Source organism: Chelon labrosus (assembly GCF_963514085.1).
Source record: "Chelon labrosus genome assembly, chromosome: 10".
Taxonomy (NCBI): domain Eukaryota; kingdom Metazoa; phylum Chordata; class Actinopteri; order Mugiliformes; family Mugilidae; genus Chelon; species Chelon labrosus.
In genome coordinates this window covers 28,012,501-28,033,538 of record NC_140360.1, presented here as the reverse complement: position 1 = coordinate 28,033,538, position 21,038 = coordinate 28,012,501, and the positions used below count along the sequence as shown (strand labels likewise).

The window sequence follows — 21,038 nt, the reverse complement described above, 5'->3', positions numbered from 1 at the left end:
AAGCATATCAAGAATGCCATTATATGTATGTCCTCTTTCAAAATATTCCTCAGGTGAACTCTCCATACCCACCCCCAGACGGCTACAGAGTAGACAGAATGTCGGCGGACACAATGAAAAAATTTATATCCTGGTACTCCACCAAGGATGGTTGTCCATTTGATTTCAAAAAAGAGGCTGTGCTTTATTGCGACAAAGACACAGAAATCCTAGGAACATCTTGTTTAAAGATTCAAGAAGAATTCATCAAAGAGACATGCGTCGATGCTTGTACATGCATTACAATCACTTCCGCATGAATGAAAGTTTTTAAAACAAACTTCCTTCCTCCCAACACTCTGGCTCTCCTGCCCACCGATAAGTACAAAAGCCAATTCAAAAACTACTTGTACGTGGGGATTCAGTGGTTAGAATGGATCTTGCACAGTGAAAACGTCGCTATTCAACACACTCTAAACAGAGATGAGAAAAGGCTGGGGAAGTACGTCATAGCCAGCTATGCGGAAATTGAAAAAGGCGTGGGAGTTTATCCGCTGTTTCTTTCACAGGTGTCCCAAGTGTTTCTTGCCCCACAAAGTTAAACCCCTGACAATGATTCCCTTTGAGCGACTCCACTCAGCCTGGCTAGAAAAGCTGCTAAACCTGCAGTTGATGCTAAACGTCTCAGTAGAGTACTGGGAGCATGACTGGACCCAAATGACAAATTCTCATGATGAAGTGAAACAGTTTCCTCGCGATGCGCTGTTGGGAGGTAAAACTTGTCCCACCCGTCTGAGGCCACCCCGAAATTATCCGTCAGCATTTTAAAGATCCGCATATGTACTTTGGTCTGATCAAAGCTGTCGTGTATCTCCCTTGAGGGTTATTTCCACCCATTATGTCTTACAAAACCGAGCGAGGTAAACTGGTGTTTACTCTCTGCCTTGTGTGCGCTGAAATAAACAATCAAACTGGCTCTTGCACGCATTGCGAGAATGAAAGAGCTTTATCTGGCACCTGGACAACCCCCAAATTCACAAAAGCCTTAGACACTGGATATTGTGTCACTAAGATAACCGAAGTCTGGCATTTTGACAAAAGGAGCGACTTTTTAGGGCACAGGTCTCAAACTGATCCGTGAAAGGGCCACTGTGGCTGCAGGTTTTCATTCCAGCCATGCAGCAGCACACCTGACTTGGCTTAATCAATCAACTGAACTGCCTTCACGCAGTCATTTCAAGTGTCCTCTTGCTTGATTGGAACAAAAACTTGCCAGCCACACCCACTGCATGGGTGCTGCATGGTTGCTGCATGGTTGGAATGAAAACCTCACAGTGGCCCTTTCACGGATCAGTTTGAGACCCCTGCTTTAGGGGCTACATCAACACCTTTTTGAAAAGGAAACAGGAGGCTTCAGGCAACCCCCCTGAAGCATCGGATGAGGCTAGCAGAGACAGGTACATCAGAGAATACGTGGCTAACCAGGGTATTGAGTTAGATCAAGCTAAAATCAATCCTAACCCCACTAAAAGATAGATAGCCCAATTGTGTCTCAACAGCTTTTGGGATAAGTTTGCACAGAGAACCGAGCTGGGTCAGACCAGTCTCATCAGCAAACCTGCTGAGTTTTTCAAGTTTCTCTTTTCAGAGCAGTACGTTGTCAGGTATTTTGCCTTTCTGAACGATGAGGTGGCTATGGTGCAGTGGTGACCGGTACATTCTCCCTCCCGGGAAAAGCAACAACATTTTAATCACCGCAATTACCACAACCTATGCTTGTTTGTCTCTGTGCAGTTTCATGGAGAAGGTACAGAATCCCAAGAGGTTTCTGTACTACAATACAGAGAGTTTAAACTACACCGTCAGAGAGAGAGAGAGAGACTCCGCTTTCAATGGGTAACTACTACAAGCTGGGTGGGGATAGCATTCAAGAGTTTGTGGTGGCGGGCCCTAAAAGTTATCCCTATTAGATCAGAGCTTTAAACTTCTGTCAGAAAATTTCCTCATTCCAAAAGAGGTTCAGGGTAGTGTATGACAAAAGGCGTCTTTTTGCTGGCGGGCGAACCGAACCATTTGGTTGTTAAAAAAAAAAAGTCAAACCCTGTAGGAGAGGAGATTGAATTTGACCCCAGATTGCAGTTGCCTTTTTCATGTCTGGTTGTGAGGCCCAGTGGATGTGGAAACACTGTTTTTGTAAAAAATGTTTTGGAAAACTGTGAACATGTCATGAATGATGTAGCTGACAATATTGTGTGGATTTATGCTTCGTTTCAACCTTTGTATGTGGAACTGAAGAAGAAAAATAAAAAGATAAGATCTGTTAAGGGATTACCTGATTCCTTTGAAGATGAAACTCTTTTTCCAGATGATCAAACACACTTGGTTATTTTAGACAACGTCATCTTTCAAGCTTCTGATCATCCGGAGGTGGTGAGAATTTTTACCCAATACCGGCATCACAGAAATATGAGCGTCATTATCCTCACTCAGAATGTTTTTCATCAAAGTAAATTCAGCCGAACCATCGGTCTAAACACAAATTATTTAGTGCTATTCAAAAAACCCCGAGATAAACTGCTGATGAATATATTAGCTCAACAGATGTTTCCCTCCAGAAAAAGCTTTAGTCTCGAATACTTTTCAGAAAGTTTATTACTGGATTTAACTCACTGTTACCCAGACCCCAGCACCATCAGACAAATGCCCTAGCAAGATTTGGATGAATAGATGAAAGAGATATTAGAGGAAAGAGGACTGAATCCTTTTGAAAAAATTGAGAAGTGCAAAGCTCTGCTCCAGCGCTATCTAGCCTCAGAGCTTAATATTCCTGAGACCTCTGTGTCTAACCCGCGAGCCGCTGAAAAAAGAGAAAATTCTCGACTGTGGAGTGGGCAGAGTTTACTTCTTAATATCATCTTACACCGTGTATGACAGGCAGCTTCCTCTCTGGCACAAGTAATACGCGCAGTATTGACTGCGAACATCCGATAATCCAATAAAAGAGTCAAAGAATGAGGCCTTCCCATCTTTTTCCAGAGTGAGGGCCCCCCAGTGCTCTCCTGGCTGATGGCAAGGGTGGGTGTTCACGACATAGTAGACGGGTAGCGAGAGTTGTAGAGAGGGTAATTCGTCTGAAGCCCGGACACTGAGGAATACACCGCCTAGTAATCCACTCAGGAGTGTTTCCAGCTCCCTAGAATTCATGTCGTTTTAGTTGATCTCCAGAATGGAATCGTAACTGGCGTAGACGACGAGAATGCGGTAAGGTGACTCAAAATCTCATTTCCAGCCTCAAACTACCGCTGGATACTGGGGAAAGAGCCCCGGCGTCCTCGTCGGCATGCAGATGGAAAACAAATTTCTTAACCTCTTTCAAAATCTTCGCGGCTGATAGACAGGTAAATCCTTCAGATGTCTCCCGGTGGCAGTAAACAGATTATAAAATTCTCTCACGGAAATGCAGCTGTTAAATTGTGGTTGGAAAGCTTTGGATGGGACCTGCCTGCTGTTATGACACAGAGCCTGGTACTCCACATCGTTGTGGGCAAAGTTGAAAGGTGAGAGCTCTCTTCTTCTGGTGAATACTTTCACCGGAGAATGTGGTTCACCATGCCTAAAACAACCTTTTTAGGCATGTAGCCCAGAAACAGATTCTCCTGATTGCATAGTCTGGAGTTTTGAGGAATGGAGTAGGTTTTCACATTAATTCTTGACAAGGGGTAGAGGGCGTTGCCTTTTACGCTGTTCAAAAGAAGTCTCTCGCAGAAGAAGTCCGCCTGCAGGGGACCCAACAATTAAAACTGGCTTGAGGACAGCGCTAAACTGGACCGTTTTAACCAGACCCCTATTTGAACCATTGGATGCCACCACAGTTGAATCCATAAAATCGGCTGTGTCTGACTTTTCAGTGAATCGTCTGAAAAGTTTAGTAGAGTTTCGGTCATAGCTCTGTAGGGGTGTGTGGTGCTGGATTGGGAGATCAATGTATCTCCCAGGGTCACATCGACCCTTGAGAAAATGATATTGACAGGATAGTTGATCATGCCCACACGGAGGCTTCAGCGCCGCCTTGAACTCTGGATTTATCAATGGAGATACAAAGATCAGCAGCTGCTGAAGGGCCGGTATAAAGTGTGGTGTCCAGAGTCTCCTCATCAGCTGTGAATCTTGTGGAAGAAGGTGGGGGCCTCAAACAAACACTCATGATTTGTCTGGCTGGGGTGGTTAACCCAACAGCTGAAGCAGATCTCACGACCATGCAGAGTGATATTCAGCAGATGGATGATGGCGGCTTTAACATTTTCTTGGGAAACGATAGACAGCAAAACTGTGTGGTTGGTCTCCAGTCGTCGGTTTGGAGAGGCCCCCCACATGGCTCTCTTCTTCTGCGGCCGGTGCAGGAGATGGAGGCGGTGTGGACGCCTGGTTTTCCTCTTCTTCTGTGATAAGAGATGATGGAGGAGATGAAGGCGGAGTCCAAGGTGAATCAAATGCAAGAGACATGATGCTCAGACTTGAAGTTGCTGTCTTCTTCAGGCTAGGGGTAAGGGCGAGCAATTTTATGCTGCGGGTAGGGAAGTGGGCAAGGGGATGGGAGTGGCCTTGTATGCTAGCGTTTCAGCTTTTCAACATACCAACAAATCTAAAACAAGTGAGAAAGGATTTTATAATCATTGTAACGTCTTTCCAGCAGCCACTGTCGTGGAATAGAGCGGTAATGCGATCGACTGATTTGTCCAGCATCTTCATCTGCTCTGTCACCGGCACGCACAAGGTCCTGAAAAATACTCAGTTTTCAGAGTTGAAGCCCTCCACCACCAGATGATCAGTGGGGGTTCTCTTCCCATGCATCTCAAAACTTACTCAGTAACCATTTGCTGGAGTTGTCAGATTTTGTATCCCATATTATATTATTATTAACAGACTTCGGCATATGTGCGTGTGTGTGTGTGTGTGTGTGTGTGTGTTTCTGAGAAGAGTGTGTTTCTGAGAAGAGTGTGTGTCTGCGTGTGGGTGTGTGTGGGTGCTTGTGCTTGCGTGTGTGACACACACAACAGAGTTTCATCTTTCACCTCATAAATAATTAACTGAGCCTCAAGGGAGTTTTACATGGGCTCTTATTAGTCTCATATGTGACCTTTGACCTCAATGTTATCATCCATTTAGGGTTATTCCTATAAGCCCCCCCCCCCCCCCCCCCCCCCCCATCGACCTAGGTCATTAGGGTCATCCATCAAACTTTTTGTGTAAATATTGTGTATAGATTTTTGTTCTTTTTTAGTTCTCTATTTTTTATTGTTGAGTTTAGCTTTTTGTTATATTTATGTATGATGTTGAATACCTGTACATTGCTGCTGCAACAGTGAAATTTCCAAGTTTGTGATTGATAAAGAAACTATCTATCTATCTATCTAAAAACTTACCTTTACCTAGGAAGTAGAGTTAGAAAGTTAGAAAGTTCTTACCTTTATTTTTTTGTATTGACCATGTGTAGCACATGAGTTCCAAGGAATGTATAGATTTAAAGTTTAGTCTTGGGACTTCTTGGGACTTTACTTCTTCTTGGTTCTTCCACATCTAAATGTCATTGTCAATACATATTCTACAGAGTCCATTAAAAGACTCTCTGTCTACAGTTTAGCATTGATACATGTTATCTGTCTGCAAGAATGCATGGGGAAGACGACTCGTCTTAATATCTGTCCCCAAAAATTTCACTCAATTCACATCTTGTTTCTGGCCATTAATGGACCATTAGGGTACCACTAACTGTGGAAATGAGTGATCTGGTCCTTAACAGACCCTCGTTATGTGAGTCTCTGGTGGGCACCACCCGAAAATGTTGTACAAGTCATTTAGAACTGAAGCAACTAATTGGATGACTCAAGTCAATTTGCCTTTGTTTTAATTATTCATTTAGATAGCACTTCTAAAACAATAAGTTACAAAATGCTTTACATAAAAATACCAGAAACAAATAAAATGAAATAAAAGAGAAACCAAAGTATAAATGGAGCATAGAATGGAAAGAAGGCCAAGAGAAGTTTTTCTGCTATTTTCTGCAAGTTTTTTTTTTTTTTTTTCAAATTCAAATTTTATTGTCACTGAAACTGATGGTGGTATGTTGGCAGGATAATGTTGAATGTGCAACATGTACCAAACAACCGACCAAACAAGCAAAGTAGGATAGGTTAATCTGTTTTCTTTAGACTTGATGACATGGTATCATTAACAGCATATCCTTACAGTAAGTTTGGCAGTACATCTCTGTCAGCTGGATGGCGATGTTATCTGGGCTCCAACAATAAATAAATAGACATAAAATAAAGAAATGAATGCAACTGTATTACTTCTATCCGAGTAATGTTTCAACTTTACACCTCTCACACAGAGCCTGGCTTCATCAAGCAGCAGTTCCATTCCACTCCACTAGATGCCGCAACAAAAAAAAAAAAGACTCACTGCCAACAGCCACGCTTTAAATTAAGGATTTTATTTTGAAGTTCACCACCGGAAACGGTTGCCATTAGCAAGCGGCTAGCCGGTTAATGTGTTTAGGAGATAAATCGTCAAACTTAACATTACAGAGACTGATTGGAAATGGCAGGAACGGCTTCGGTAGCTGGGGAAGTGTTCGTCGATGCGTTACCATATTTTGACCAAGGTTACGATGCAGCAGGTGTCAGAGAAGCTGTGAGTAAACCTTCAATGAAAGAGTTAGCTTAACGCAGCGTGTTAGCTAACAATGCTACACGGAAATGGAGCACAGGACTGTTTTAGTGGAGACATTTACTAGTTAAAAACGACATAAAAAAAGTTCTACAAATATTTAGCGTCCTAAGATGTTGATTGAGTTATGTAGCTAAGTAGTATATTTACATTACATCTCGTTGGAAGCCTATTCTTGTTTGGAAAGCTTGTAGAACCTGTAATAACAAGCATGACTATGCTAACATGCTAAATATTGGTTCCTCCATAGAGCACTATAGTACCACTGTTATACAAGTGACACAGTGTGACCATTTTTCCTGGTTAGTTATCCAGACTTGCCCTGTCTCATTGTTTTATTTGCCCACATCCATAAATGTCATGTTTGTGCTCTGTTAGGGGCAAATGTTCACACTTACAGACCAGATTCACAGAGGACAGCCTAATCATTAGTCTGGTGGACAACTAACATTAGGGATTAAAATTGATCTTGATTTAAAAAGATGCGATAGGCATTCATAAAGTCCTTGGATCGATAGAATGCATGCCATTTCGTGCATCCTTTAGAAATCTTGCGAGATTGGTGTTGCATGACAAATCTCGCAAGACCGTGAGGGAGATCCTACAGAAACCGTCTGAAAACTGATAAGATGTAAAAAAGTATAACAACAGAGAGGACCTGGACAAGCCATATCTAAAATATCTCTAATTGAACTGATGTTAAAACAAATCGTTTTGGGAAAGTAGATTCAGTAGATACCCGCACAAATAACATCTCATGGAACGTTTAGTTCGTTGAAGAAAAGTCCCTGTGACATGTGTGAAAGCCAAGACCACGATGGCACTAGATGCCACATAAGCCCTGGCGTCTCTACTGTACAGTATTGTGGTACACAGGCATATAGAGCCACTTGTCACTACTTCATCTGCTTGAAATGAATTCACTCATAAAGGTTAATGGGTGGGCCCAGACCTGACTCCTTAAACAGACATCAAGACGTCATTCTACTCTGATACTTTCTGAATATTGTATACAGTTATGTTTGTTAGTCTTTCACCAATGAATAAGAAGTCCTCCCACCAACAGACCTCCCTAGATTCACTAGGCATTTGATGATTAACAGACGGGATCTTTAAAGAAAATAACGCCCGTAAACTTTCAGCAGTCTGTCTTCAAACATGTTTTTTTGATCCACTCTGTGAATATTAAGACAGTTTAAAATACAACATCTAAGCTATCAATAGCTTATTTCAACTTGGTATAAATACGAAATTTTCATATCTTGTAGTCCAAGTCAACTATGAGACACTATTTAAATGTGACACGAAACTACTGAGTATATCTGTTACGAGAGAGAATGAACTAACCAGGTTTATGTAGTCCTCAAAATTGCAGACCTCTTTGACACATTATTTTCCCAGCTAGGTCAAGAATATCTGCTCTGCAAGTTCAGCTCAGAAATCACCTGTAAATGTTTAAAATGTAGCACAAGGCCAAACCCATTCATTTCCAAGCTGCTGCAGAGCTTTTCTTGCGCGAAACTTTGACAGTTCAGTTTCATCCTGTAGGCTGCAGCGCTGGTTGAAGAGGAGACCAGGAGGTACCGACCTACGAAGAACTACCTGAGCTATCTGCCCACGCCTGACTTCACTACTTTCGAGGTGATATACTCATCAGACCTCTGAATCCTTCTTTAAGGTTTCAGCTAATGACACAAAATTAGCAGCGCTTCATTTTTTTCTTATCACCCCTCAGACAGAAATCATGAGGAATGAATTTGAGCGGTTGGCGTCTCGGCAGCCAATGGATCTCCTGAGCATGAAGAGGTAAATCTGGAGAATTGCAGGAGCAATATGCACTTAAAATAAGATGCTTAAGATACTATTTAGTCTAGTGTTAAAATGTATTGAAGTTGCCAGTTCACCGCGAATTTAGAAAATATGCTATTTGATATTTTTTCTACCGTTAGACAAAGGTAGTAATGGAGTGTCAAAGACCTTCATACCCAGTTATCTTGAAACATCATACAGCCTTATAAATGATGAATTAAATAAATGAATGAAAACTGCAACTACTGATTTACTTAATGCTACCAGCTATTTTCATAATTGTTTTATAATTTATTTGCTCCAAAAATTACTTTAATGAATAATAATCACAAAATTTGCTCACTAAGTTTTTGGTGATTGACATTTTTTTAACCAGCTGAATTGCTTTAGCTCTGAACTCTTGTCTTTTTGTGCTTGCAGTTATTAAAAGGTAACCTGTTTTGCTCGGTTAATTGAACTCTTAAGTTTTTTTTTTTTTTTTAATCTAAGATCCAAACAATTTGTTTCTCTCTGGCTCATTTTTTCCACCCTTTCTTTAGATATGAGCTGCCAGCGCCCTCGTCAGGACAGAAGAACGACATTACAGCATGGCAGGAGTGCGTGAACAACTCCATGGCCCAGCTGGAGCACCAGGCGGTCCGCATTGAAAACCTGGAGCTCATGTCCCATTATGGAACCAATGCATGGAAAGTCTACAACGAGTATGTGACCGCAGCCTTTTCTCGCAGATGTTAACCAGCATTTCTAACTAGTCTAAAGACGGCTAACACGTTTTCTTGGCTTCCTTCTTCAGTAACTTGGCCTTCATGATTGAGACGGCTCAAAAGGAGCTTCACAAAATCAGGTGATGATTACTGGAAAGTATTTGCTCACTGAAATTGCTGTTAAACTCATGTGCCCATGTATTTATTTTTTTATTCATATCGGTGACAGGAAGCAAATCCAGGATTTGAACTGGCAGCGTAAGAACGATCAGTTGGCAGCAGGAGCCAAACTACGAGAGCTGGAGTCGAAGTATGTCGTTTGAAGAGTTTACTTGTTCATATCTCTGTACATACTGTAGAGAATATGTAGATTATAGTCCCTTCTGTTTTAACATTTGTGTTTGTCCGTCAACAGCTGGGTGTCACTGGTCAGTAAGAACTATGAGATCGAGCGGGCCATCGTCCAGCTGGAAAATGAAACCACTCAGCTCAGACAGCAGCAGGGGGATGAGAACAAGGAGAACATCCGACAGGACTTCTAGATCAGCAACTACTTTCGCCTTCTCATCACTGATCCTCAAACTAACCATCCCTCAGTCAGACAGGCTTCATTTTGTTTCATAAGGCTGACTGCAGTGAGGAGCAGCCAGAGAAGGGGAAGTTACCTGTATGGAGGAGCTTCAAATGTCCAGTAACTTTGATATTAAAAAGTGAGAAATCTCAAATATATCTTGAATGTTAAACTGAAAGATAACCGCTGGGTGATACATTTTGCATCACTGTCTCTGCAAAACTTGGGATTTTGCATAGGAGTGTCTCCACAGAAGCCCACTTCACAACACAAAATGCTTTCATACAGTTTCACCAGCTGACAATGGGCTCAGTCATCATTTTGTGAGACATAACATGACTTTACAGACATGTATTGCAGTGAAACTCTTTGCCATTTTAACAGGACATACTGTGGGACATTTCTGGGAATTTTTTTTAAGGGTAACATTTTCAAAGCAGGACTATGATGGAACGTATTCATCATATATGCAACACACCCTTGCTCACTTTAATGCACTCGCAGGTTTTTCAGCTGTATCCTATGTTGGAAAGCTTTAGACAGATACTGCTGTGTACCTGAATCAGTCTGATATCACTGAGTCAGTTCTCTTCTTGTGCTACTGATGTACTGGCATTAGCATTCAAGATTATTCTGCAGATGCCTCATTAAGTCGTGCAGTCTTGCTTTAAAATCAAATGTTTCAGTCTCTGAGGCTGCTCTCTAACAGGAGCTCCGTTTAGAGTAAGTGTACATAATTTGTAATAACTCGTGAAATTTGCCTACAATTCATGTCATTTTTAAACTGTTTTAATAAAATGACCTTTTGTTATATTTCCTAGTGTCTGTTTTATATCTGCTTCGTGGAACCAATTCATTCATTGCATTCAGGTATGTTCTGTTTGACATCCCACTTGGTTAAGTGTAATAATTACAGTTCTACAACATATTCAACTAAAAGGTTCAGTGGAAGGCTTCATGAAGATGTCACATCACGGATTTAGTCTAGTGGAATTATACATCTGAAATCCTAATAACAAATGCAGTAAAATACATGGTGTGCTAAATCACCACTGGCATCCACTGATAGTATTCCCAACAAGAGAGGATTTCTGTTGTTCATCTGCTTTAGTTCAATAATTTCACATTTACAATAGTTTAACCACACTAGGTCAAGTTCCAGATTTCACAGATGTGTCATTCGACTAAAGATGCAAAGCATGAAAGGATTATGGGCAATTACAGGACATATTGGTGATGAGGCCAGTCATTGTCTACCATGTGTACATCCTGCTTCTTAGATCAGTCTATTGTCGGTCACTGCGAGGTAACTGATCACACTTCAGTCGCACAAATACAGTGATGGGAATTATCTCATCATTCATGTGGAATTATAAACCTGCTAGAGCAAGGAAAAGATAAGATTTCCAATCTTATTACTGGGCCTGTAACATTTGACCCATATTGTATGAAGCCCCGGTGCAGATCCACTTTTTTGGCAGTCAGTTGAGGCTAATTCATGTAAAAAATCTTCATTGGCAGCTCTTGTATATTCACCTCTCCCCTCATCATACTCAGCCCACACAACAAATCTGTTGTGACATCTCTAAAAATATGGACTCGGATAAGAAAACTATGTTAATCTATGTTCACCCCCATCATTATTTCAAACCATCCCAAATGGATAGAGCTTTTGTTGAGAAATTTCAGATGTGGTTTGATGTGATTTAAGGTCGATGTGTAGCCTAGAGTTTATACTATTAGAGAGCGCAGTAGTAAGATTTGAACATGTACCTCTATGTATGTAATGAGGGGATGGACACAGCCAGCCAACATGTAATCAACAGCTGAGTAAACATTCAACCAGCTGCTGGGAGAGTGTGTTCATGAGTTGTGTGTTTCCATTACTACTGGCTATATAAATGATAGTTGTCACTCAGTCACCGTCTTTAAACATTTATCACTATGGTGCACATTCCTCTCTCCTTCAATCACAATCACATGATCACTGATCTTGACACATTTGATTAAAACGTTGTCTTTTTGACTTGCACAGATTTTCTGTGAGTCTTGTATTGTCTGGGCTACCTGTCACTGTGAAATAAGTGTATATCTTAAATGAGTTGTTGGATTTTCTGCTGCACTGTCATTTGCTTCACTAAATACTGTGTGCGCGCCTACATGTGTTTTGATTATTGCCTTTAGAAAGGGCACATTTAAATAACGGACAGAGGATTGATACCACCTGGTTCCACGTGGCACTCTTTCCAGAGAACTTCCCTGATTTGGCTACAGAAGCCAGGTGTTAAAGGGTACTGGAAGATAGCAAACAGGTTAGGTCTGTTTTTTTTTTTTTTTTTTTGGAAGGTAAATGTTTTAGAAGATTTTTTCACTCTAAATTGAAATTCAAGTTCTATTTTTATGACTCATCTAAGTAAGTGCTTGTTTTCTGCAAATACAACGCCTGCATGCTGGTCCTGCCTTCCTTCCACACAAGCTCCCATTGGTTGTGTGACAGCTGCTGTCTGCCATTACTGCAATGTCCATTTGGTCATCCATCACCAGCTGGTCAACCTGTATCCGGACGTCAGGATCTTGGCTGAGCCATTCTCCACTATCATCGGAGGTGTCTGACATTTTGACCTTGGTACTTCCAGTCCATACTCTGCACAGATGTTCCAGTACACTATGCCAGTAACTTGGTTATGCTGCTGTATGTATGCCCTGCCTCCTAGCATCTTACACACTGATGTCATGTGCAGCCTGCTCCTATTCCTGTGTGGCCATGATTAATGCCTCTTTGCTGTCTTTCAGTCCAAACCTTTTTGGACAGCATATAGTCGTTGCAATAAATAGGTCTTGACCCTTGACAGTAACACAGGGTTGGGGTTAGTGCAGAGAAACTATATTATATATAGTGACACCTCAGTATGCCGTGCTTTATGTCTTTTAATGCTCATTAGGTTTTATTTTACCATTTTCTCCCAACAAAAAAGGAAAAATAAATTCTCTAATATCCTTGAACACAACATGAAAATATCAGACTTACTCAGATGAATGTACCTCTAACAGAAAGAAAAACATACAGTAAGTCCATAAACATCCTGGATAATATGTAATATATGACGGTGCACAGAGATACAATAAGTTATCACTATTATTATTTATTGCCACATTTCTTACACAGTGTGCGTAACAATCATTTATCTGCCGCTCTTCCTCACTTCCCTCTTTGATCACAAACAGAAAGACAATCTGAAAATCTTTATAAACATTAACTCATTAATCTGTGGCAAATCAAAAAGCCTGGCTGCACAGGAGTATCTGCATGGTTGCCATGGAAAGCCTGATGTCCAATGTGGGAAGGTAGCGCAGTAGGTGGACCGGGCCCAAGGAGATTATACATACACCAACACCAACCAGGGATCGAACTAATTCCAAAAATCCAAGAAAAATACTGATAGTCACGCTTCGTTTTTTTCCACACATCTCACACACACACACACACACTCACTCACACACAGGTTTGCAGGCACCGTTATGCTGTTGGCAAAGAAACTACAGGTTCTCTTTAGGAAAAGTTATCCACTGTGACTGAATCACATTTGACTATGTGCAAAACTTTGTGGACAGCCACTGGTAGCTAGAGAAGCAGTAGGTATTTTTTTGGCCATGCTCCAGTCTATATACTGAGAGTGTTGAGAGCTGGTACTAAAGTAACAGCCTCAGGCAGGTTCTGGTTCTGGTCCTGACTTCCTTTGCTCTGGAGAAACTTCTGCCGGTGCCTCTCCTCCTGACGCTTCTTCTTCTCTTGCCGCATTTGTTCTTTCCTCTGCTTGTTAGATACCTAGGGGATGACCAAAATAAATATATCTCTGTAAGTATCTCTCTCAGTATTTGCTTCCCACAGATCAGTTAAGGAATTGAAATGTTACTATAGCAAATAAATAAATGATTAAGATATTAGCAAAATTCCTAAAAACTGTCAGCTAGAAAATTCATGCTTGGTTTCCACCTTAAGTTTTTGTACGTTGCTGCTCTCTGCTGGCTGCTTGTTCTCACTGCAGTCTGTAGCTGCAGCCCTGCAGGCTGAGCAGGATCCTGAGGCGCACTGGCCCTGGCAGGACTGACACAGCGCAGAACCGACAAGCCACTCAGCATTGATCGTGGCAGCACTCAGCTGGAGCAGGTTCTCCTCGTCGCCTGAAACACAAACACACAATCAACATGAACAGAATCCACCAGCGTTAATCTGTTAATCTCAGTCAAACAAATCTACTCACAGGCTCACAAATAATACATCTGGCTGAATAGAAAAGCTTCAACGTACAGAGGTTATTAGGTCTGAAATTAAGCAGATTCGTAACTATCTGATTCTCCCAGCAGCTAAAGAGTTAACTGCATCTTCTGACCCTGGATTCCTCGATTCTTGATGGAGCTCAGGATCACGTTGTCATCCTCAGACACGGTAGGAGAAGGGTTTTTCCGTCTGTCCCTCTGACCGTCTCCGAACTCACGCTGCTGTCCGTGAGAATTCTGCAGATTCTGGAAACAGCAATAATGTGATAAGAGGATGCCTCAATAGATGCACTGTTACAACACTAATTGTACTAAATTCAAGATTTCAAGATTCAAGATTTCTTTATTGTCAATTTCTCAATACGTTTGCAACATACAGAAAAATCGAAACAACGTTTCTCTCTCTTCCTCACTTTCGGTTAGTGTCTGATGACAGTGTTCCTGAATGCTGTATATTATTTACCTCTATACGGAGCTGAGCGGGACTCTCAGAGTTGTCTCCAGTCCGCCTCACGCTGTCATAATGGTCTCCATAGCGGTACGCGATGTGAAGCTCTCTGCACACCTGCTTCTCTGCGCCATTTATCTGCCGTGCAAACCCAACATTTAAACTATATGGTGTCCCATGAGATGTTACATATCACACAGTAACGACACACTAGATCATGTGATGTTATTTAAAAGCCTCTGTGCGTACCTCCCACAGCGGTGTGTTCAGCTGATGGATGACCACTTTCACCTGCTGACTGCGAGCAAAAGCCACAATAGCATCATTGCCAGCAAACGTACCGGGCTGAGAAAGGTTGGACACTGGGTGAAGAGAAACGAAAAGCATAATGGAGTGATTTCTTATTCTTCCTACAGTTCAGTTCCATGTATCTCCTAAAACACCATTATGATCAGAAACTGACATTTTACTTTCTTTCTTTTTTACATTTCCAAAATTGGACAGATACATGTCTTTGCGATCGAATATAATATCTGAACTGACTGACAGTCTGACAGACAGCACAGTTTTCCAGGCTTGTAGGCCTGTGAAACCTTCAAAAAAAAATCCTGGTTTTGTTTACACGTTTAAGAGCCTGAAAAGATTGATTTATATACAGTAGGTTTAAAACAAAGATACATAAAACATAAATAGTGTGCAACAGAAATATGTTTTTGCTTCAGTCCTTGTTATCATGCCTCAGATTTACAATGCACCTCCTGTGGCTGGTGGATCCCAGGTTAACAAACATGTCACTTGCAAGAAGAAGCAATGACCACCAGGGGTCCCTGCATAGTTGCTGGTCAAAATTTCATCCCACTGAAATGAACGCTGTGCTCATGTATGGCAACATCATAGTTGTTGGGAATAATGTGTCAGTAAATCTCCTCTTTTATGGATTTAGTCATACACTGGGTCTTTTTCTTACAGTGCTGTGCAAAGGGGACGTCATCCTCAACGAAGGGTTCAAAGTCCTGTCGATGGGACGTCATATACTGGACGGTCTCCTGGCGAAGCCGCAAGTGACCCCGGGAGTGACCTTCTAATTGGTCTCCTAGAGCCCTGAACAAGCAGTTCCTGCAAGGGACAAAGTCAGGTAATTGTAGAACACATAGCTGCCTATGGTTAAGGGCCTCAATGTCCTAGTACACACAACATAAGTTTCTCTCTGGTAAAGTTGTCAGAATCTTAAAAGTATTTGCTTACACTATACTGGTATTTGTTAAAGGTGACAATAGCTCACATATTTCCAGATTTTGAATTACACCCTACAAAACACAAACTGTACAAGTAAACTTGATGGATGGATAAATTACAACAGTACTGACATTTCTGTACAAACTGAACTGTGATGCGGTTAAAAGGACTGCAGTTTAATTAACAGTATAATGGCAGAAATGAACGTCCATGAGAAATATCATTACCACACACAGATCACGTGAATAACACTTTTCTCATGACAATGTCACATGTCAAGGTCTGAGATATATTAGAGCGCAAGTGAACAGACCGTTTTGTGGCAAACATGTTAGATGTGGCAGAAATGGGTAAAGATAATAACATAAAAGGGACACAGATGGGAGGATCAGACATGCGAAAGGACAGCACAGAGGCTAAAGGAGTCTAAAGGAGTCTAAAGGAGTCTAAAGGAGTGCAGTTTTCTGGCTCTCACCCATCTCCAGGGACTTCTCTCAGCTTGAGCCCCAGCGCTTGGAGCTGATTGGAGAAGCTGACAAACTCTGCACCTTCATCGGCATCCTGAGGCCGGTTCTTGCGGTCTTTCACGATGGCTCGGCGAGCTGCCCGCTCATCCCTCTTGCGTTCCAGTTCACTCTTTTTATTGCTCCGCACGGGTTTGGATGTCTGTTTTCTCGACATGCTGGTTGCAAATGCTACTATGGGCCTGCAACACCAAAATATGTCTACTTACGGTAACGAGCTGGTACTTCATTAAAGACTGCCACACATCTGCAGCCTGTTTGAAAAGACACAGAAACAGTTGTGGTTGGTGGGATGACATGATGAGTAAGATATGATAGGATAATCCTTTATTTATTCCACAGTGGGGAAATAATAATAACAATAAATAATAATAAAACATTTCATTCAGAGTCATTTTAATCAGCTGTAATTTGCCAGAGATAAACAACCAACTAGCCAAATTCCATCTGAGTATGAACAACCTTTTTGTCTGTTTTTCCCAAACATAACAAAACATAAACAACGCAATATCCAAAAAGTTGTTTCAGTATAATCAGGATTTATCAGTCAACCAAAAAAAAAAAAAGATTTAATCACGTTTAAAAATAAATTAATTCATTTATTAATAAATAAATAAAATAAAAAATGTCGGCTTCTTAGACATAAATATATGCTATGAAGCAACACCAACTCTGTTCTCGCCTAATTTCTCTTTTCGTGTAACGCAGGTACCGAAGTTAAATGACAATTTGATTCGTTTTGATATAGAATGTATGTAACGTTAGGTGGTAAATACGTACAATCTAGTTACTTGTTAGCTAACGTATTCATATGAAGTGTTCTCTCGACGTCCGGCTAGATGAAGTTCGACAGCTAACAGCTAGCTCCAGACCGTTCAACTGCAGGATATTACATAACAAATCCTATCTCCACGCTTGTAGCGCTAATTACTCAATACATAGTTTAATGCAGTTAACATTTTGATACTAACCTTTAAGAAATTGTGGTCGACAAGCTATGTGTATGTTCCGTTTTGTTTTTTTGGCTCAGAAAAGGAATGTAATGATTGTCCGTTTTGTTTACAACTGTAATTCCGCATACGCATATCCGTATGCGTCACGACGTACGGAAGAGGGTATGGGCCAAAATTGAAAACACGATTAAATATTGCCTCAGGTTTATGGCAGAAACAAAGGTTTAAGCACATAGAAGCAGTCTCTATTGGATAAATACTATGTACTATACTACTATTTACTATATAATGATATAATACTATATTACTCTATCTATCTATCTTTCTATCTATCTGTCTGCTTTGTCTAGTCTAGTCATTTTATACTGCACTGTGACTCATGACAAAGTAGGAGGTTGACTTACAATTGTGAAAGGAATCTTCCTCCTGAAAATCCCTCCACCTTCTGCTCTGCCAAACTCTTGTAAATCTACTCACCACCAACTCCTTCTGATGACTCCACGCAGTTGGTGAATAAAATGTGGGGGAGGAGTGGGCTGAGAAGCAATAAACAGGATGTTTGCTATGTAAGAACACCAGCAGACACACTGGGACAAAAGAATATATATACAGCCTCAAGACATAAAACTGCACCACAGGGGCAGGAAGAAACACTATTTAATATCCCTGAAAGAAAATAAAATAAATAAATTTGCACCAAACCACCTGGCCAAGAAAAAAGGCCCATACCTCCGTTGATGTAAGTTGGTGTACGGTTTATTATAGATCTTAGCAAGTGATGAACAGATGCACTGGCCTGAAGGCTATCCATGCATTTGTGCATGGATAACAGTCAGCCCCATGAATGGAACAGAGGAGCAGTCAGCCAAGTGTGACGAAAGGATAATACATCATGTAGATTGTATTTATAATAATATACAGTATGCTTAAATATTTGTGTGTATCAGATAATAGAGCACATCAAATCATTATGCTATAAGAATTCCATGTTTTTGACCTGATCTTGGGCTAAGACAGAACATCTTGAATTTCTTGTTTTATTTATGACTGATGCTCTCACACTCTCAGCTTCAGTGGCTCTCTCAAAGTCTTTTTGCCACGGCACAAGATTATTTATATGTGTGAGGCCACCTGCAAAACTCTGGTTATGAACCAGAGGCCACCTCTTCTTAGTAGTAGAAGCGGTGGTGGTAGCAGTAGCAGTGAGTCTGGTAGAATTACTGGTTCTATCTGTCCCTACCACAGCCCATTTTCTGTATCAGTTTGTCCAGCCGCGAGGTGCCCTTCTTCTTAGTGCTGCCTCACCACCACACCACAGCGCAGAAGAGGGCACTAGCAACGATAGTCTTGGACATGCAGTTCCCCAACCTGACATACTTAGGTCTCCCAGTGAGATAGTCCGCTATCCAGGAAGTGAGGTGTAAGTCCACTGCCATCTCTATTAGCTTGTGTCTCAGGAACAGGGGCTGGATGATGTCAAATGTGCTGGAGAAGTCAAAAAACATGATCCTCATAGCAGCATTCCCCCTGTCCAAGTGTGAGAGAGCCCTATGGAGCAGGTCGAGGATGGTGTCCTCCACCCCCACCTTTTCCTGGTATGCAAACTGCAGTGGAATGAGAGCATGGGTGACCTCGGGCCTGATGTGATGGAGCCCCAGCCGCTCCGTGGTCTTCATGATGCTGGATGTCAGGGCGACCAGTCAGTAGTTGTTCATCTCCCTCGGGTGTAGCTTCTTGGGAACAGGGATGATGTAGGATGTCTTCCACTGCAGGGGGACCCTCCTGAGGTGTAGGCTCAAGTTAAATACATGCTGAAGGGGCTCCCCCAGATCAGAAGCACAGGCCGTAAGTAATCATGGGGACACTCCTTCTGGGTCGGCTGTTTTGCTGGGACAGAGCCTCCTTAGTTGTCCGCTCACCTGACCCGAAGTGATGGTAGTGGTGGTAGTAGTAGTAGTGGTAGTAATAGATACACTACTACTAGTTTTAGTGGTAGTAGTAGTTGTAGTAATAGAGACACTAGTAATAGCAGCAGTAGTAGTTTTTGTGGTAGGAGTAGTAGTAATAGAGACAGTAACAGTAGTTGTTTTAGAGGTCGTAGAAGTAGTAAAATGCACAGTAGTAGTAGTAGTTTAAGAAGTAGTAACAGTAATCATCCCTGTGTTTTTAAGCTGTTTTCATGATCATGGTTGCTCCTGTTTCAAGTCCCTTTACTGTTAAATGTTTACATTAGCCCTTTCTCCCCCCTGTAGATTTTAATTAGAGGCTGCTACACTGCTGCCCAGCTTGGCTGTGCTTCTTCACGGGGGGAGGCCAATATGAAGTAACACTAGCAGTGTGTCTGTATGGTGACAACAGCAGATGTTTTGAATTCTGCTCCACCAAAGAGGAAGAGGGCAACTTAAAAAAAAACCAAAACAAACAACACTGTTGGATGTTTTTTTTATTGTATGTTTCAATTTTAGTAATTAGTTTATAAAATTCTACAATTAATGAAATAACCCAGAATGTCATATTGTATCGTAAGAGAGAGAAGGCTGTGTTTATGCTGCCGGAGGAATGCAGCCTATTGGATGGTTGCTGTCCGTGGTGCTGAAACTATGTCCACTGTTGAAGTAATGACAGCAGTACTAGTAGTTGTATGCAGTAGTAATAGTGCTAGTGGTGGCGGTGGTAGCAGTAGTAGTATTAGTACTAGTGGTACGTGTAGTAGTAGTAGTGGAGAAGTGATAGTAGTAGTTTTTGTCGTATAGTAGTAGTAGTGCAGAACTATCCAGTAGTTTCACTATAACGTTATTATTATAAGCTTGTGTGTCAAGATGTTTTTTTCTTGAACTGAGTAACAGTGATAGTGATAGTATTAGCACAAGTTTTAGTGCTACTGGTAGTAGTAGTTACATTAGTGGCAAGACTGGTAGTAGTAGCAGTAGTTGTAACAATAGCAGTACTGACAGTAATGTTAGTAGTAATACTAGTTGTACTGGTAGTCGTAGTAGTAAGCCAAGCTAAGCGAAGATAAGCTAAGCTAAGCTAAGCTAATCCTTTATTCATTCAAAAGTGGGGAAATTTGCATCATTGCAGCAGTAGACAGTTAAGGGGTAGTTGTACTTGTTTTACTGGCCTTGCCTGGCATTTTAAATAGTAGTGGTGGTAGTTGTTGTGATTACACAAATTAATGTGACACAGTTCTCAGTTAGCTTCTTGTTCTTACATTATATGGCAGCTTGAACAAATTCCTGGCTGACCTGAAGCTGTTGACCGTAGGTAAGGACTGTACCTTGTCATCTGTTATCAGTTCCACGAGGTTTGTAATGTGCAAAAGTTTGCACATTACAAAATAGCATTATGGCATTATTGTTACTGGTGTTGCCATATTACATTATTATCTCTTGTGTTATGTTTACAAGGTTTGACATTATGTAAGACAATGAAATTTGAGGATTTCCACCCTAATATCTGGCAGTTAATGGAGCTGAGTTTTCAGTTCAGATGATTTCTCTCCTTCTTCTTCTTCTTCTTTTTTTTTTAAATTCTAGGACTCAGTTCGTGTATGAAACATGAAACATGATGGATAATATGAGCACAAGCAACAGAAATGCTTAACAGAAGGAAGAGCAACACTGTCTGGAAGAGGAAAAAGAAAGCAAAGTAGCGTTTTCTTGTGGGTCTACGTGTACTCGAGAGTAAAAGGTCTCTGGAGTAAATGAAGTTAACTCATCATGACCAGATTTCTTTTCGGTTCTTGAAGCTCAACATCTGCAGGTATCCACTACAGGCCTGTGCCAAGAAGGCAGTTTGCAGTTCTTC

General features: G+C 41.3%; 2 protein-coding genes across 2 annotated transcripts; one reads left to right on the top strand and one right to left on the bottom strand.

The window, feature by feature from the left end:
- Nucleotides 1-6,479: 6,479 nt before the first annotated feature.
- Nucleotides 6,480-11,531, top strand: bcas2 (BCAS2 pre-mRNA processing factor). Its single transcript, XM_084553590.1, has 7 exons — nucleotides 6,480-6,672; nucleotides 8,257-8,349; nucleotides 8,444-8,514; nucleotides 9,057-9,218; nucleotides 9,311-9,361; nucleotides 9,451-9,531; nucleotides 9,637-11,531. The coding sequence occupies exons 1-7, from the start codon at nucleotides 6,580-6,582 to the stop codon at nucleotides 9,761-9,763; spliced, it is 678 nt and encodes a 225-aa protein (XP_084409716.1). The 5' UTR covers nucleotides 6,480-6,579; the 3' UTR covers nucleotides 9,764-11,531.
- Nucleotides 11,532-12,702: 1,171 nt separating this feature from the next.
- Nucleotides 12,703-17,488, bottom strand: otud3 (OTU deubiquitinase 3). The gene is made up of 8 exons (XM_084552639.1): nucleotides 17,250-17,488; nucleotides 16,230-16,532; nucleotides 15,486-15,634; nucleotides 14,768-14,880; nucleotides 14,534-14,656; nucleotides 14,184-14,316; nucleotides 13,787-13,974; nucleotides 12,703-13,618 (listed from the first exon to the last, which is right to left on the bottom strand). Exons 2-8 carry the CDS (start codon nucleotides 16,433-16,435, stop codon nucleotides 13,454-13,456), a joined length of 1,077 nt encoding a protein of 358 aa, XP_084408765.1. The 5' UTR covers nucleotides 16,436-16,532; nucleotides 17,250-17,488; the 3' UTR covers nucleotides 12,703-13,453.
- Between the last annotated feature and the right edge of the window lie 3,550 nt (nucleotides 17,489-21,038).

Coding starts and splice junctions, on each gene's coding strand:
- bcas2 (XM_084553590.1), top strand. CDS start 6,580: ATGGCAGGAACGGCTTCGGTAGCTGGGGAAGTGTTCGTCGATGCGTTA. Junction 9,219..9,310: donor GCATGGAAAGTCTACAACGA/GTATGTGACCGC, acceptor TTCCTTCTTCAG/TAACTTGGCCTTCATGATTG. Junction 9,362..9,450: donor AAGGAGCTTCACAAAATCAG/GTGATGATTACT, acceptor TATCGGTGACAG/GAAGCAAATCCAGGATTTGA.
- otud3 (XM_084552639.1), bottom strand. CDS start 16,435: ATGTCGAGAAAACAGACATCCAAACCCGTGCGGAGCAATAAAAAGAGT. Junction 14,317..14,533: donor CCGCTCAGCTCCGTATAGAG/GTAAATAATATA, acceptor TGCTGTTTCCAG/AATCTGCAGAATTCTCACGG. Junction 13,619..13,786: donor GCAACGTACAAAAACTTAAG/GTGGAAACCAAG, acceptor GTCATCCCCTAG/GTATCTAACAAGCAGAGGAA.